The 1,348-nt window shown below is 38.6% G+C and overlaps 1 protein-coding gene across 1 annotated transcript in view; it reads left to right on the plus strand.

Moving 5' to 3' along the window:
* The window catches only part of LOC111411632 (calcium-transporting ATPase 5, plasma membrane-type-like), a 7,715-nt gene extending 6,825 nt beyond the window's left edge, over nt 1-890 (plus strand). Inside the window, exons 3-6 of the mRNA XM_023042150.1 lie at nt 50-105; nt 341-383; nt 482-565; nt 723-890. Of these exons, the coding sequence (XP_022897918.1) occupies nt 354-383; nt 482-565; nt 723-875 (267 nt within the window). The 5' untranslated portion in view covers nt 50-105; nt 341-353 and the 3' untranslated portion in view covers nt 876-890. The remainder of the gene's footprint in view (nt 1-49; nt 106-340; nt 384-481; nt 566-722) is intronic.
* The last annotated feature ends 458 nt before the right edge of the window (nt 891-1,348 follow it).

Here is a 1,348-nt window from a genome sequence, read left to right on the forward strand (position 1 = left end):
ACATTAATATTTATTTTTGACCTGTTAACTTATTTAGGTCAAACTGTAGGTGACCATTGTAGTTGTTGCAGTACCTGAAGGGCTTCCATTGGCTGTCACTCTGACGTAAGTTCGTTTGTTCATTTCCATCTTCTCTCGAATCCTGTGTTCGTTTTTCTGTTTTAAAGTTTAGAAGAAGTTTGTGGATGTCTGATACTCCTCCGTAAAAAATATTTCCTTCTAATGGTTATGATACCTCATTTGTATTTATTGCACTTGCAGGCTTGGATGCATGTATACACATGTTCTTCATTTGCATTGAACATTTTTTATTTTACTGAAAATCATAATCTCTTTGTAGGCTTGCCTATTCAATGAGAAAAATGATGGCAGACAAGGCCTTGGTATGTTGCTTATCTTATTTGAAGTGATAGTCATTTTCTTGTTCTTACCATATACTTTCATATTTTCCGATGTCCCATGATTGACAATTGAACTGCAGGTCAGGAGGCTATCAGCCTGTGAAACCATGGGCTCTGCAACAACTATTTGCAGCGATAAAACCGGGACCCTAACTTTGAATGAGGTTGGTGGATTTTTATTTTGCTTTCACTTATCTTGGGAAATTTTTTTCTTTGGGAGGCGAGTGCAGGGAGGAGTGTTGATTGCTTCAGCCATTGATGTAATTGGTAGAGATCTGAGAGTCTGTTTCATTTTGTACGATTTTTCCCAACTTTGTGCAGATGACTGTGGTTGATGTGTTTGCTTGTGGGAAGAAGATTGAACCCCCTGACAATAAGTCACTGCTTCCTCCTAATGTTATGTCTCTGCTTCTTGAAGGCATTTCACAGAATACAACTGGCAGCATATATGTCCCTGAGGTGGGTTATTGCTAAATAGCAACCATTTAGTACATGATTTCTTCTTTATTTTACTTAATATTCTAATTGAATGATCGATAGTGATGCTTAGGGTAGTGTATTGCTTGTGTTTTGATGATTTTTATCGGCTTATTAGTTTGTGACGGCATGTAATACTTATGGTGTAATATTTGTTGTCTCCAATTGATGTGTTGATGAATATGTGCACGCATGCTTGTTCGGAGACTCTTATGTTAACTTGTGCACTTCACGAGTAAGTTGGCTTGGTGCCCAATGGTTTGGGATGGTTGTCTCTTACTAGGAGACCTGTAATCATTAAAAAGTGGATCAGGCCTTTGTTTCTCAAGTAAAGAAACATTGTATCAGCACCCCCTGATCCTGTACCTTGCCTTCATTTATCGTCACCAGCTTTTCGTAGCCTTCACTAAAAACACTGTGGATTTCCTCCCTGTTGCCTCTTAGCGTACAGCAATGTCAACACCTACATG

The sequence above is a fragment of the Olea europaea genome, chromosome 2 (genome assembly GCF_002742605.1).
Source record: "Olea europaea var. sylvestris chromosome 2, O_europaea_v1, whole genome shotgun sequence".
In the NCBI taxonomy this organism is placed as follows: Eukaryota; Viridiplantae; Streptophyta; class Magnoliopsida; order Lamiales; family Oleaceae; genus Olea; species Olea europaea.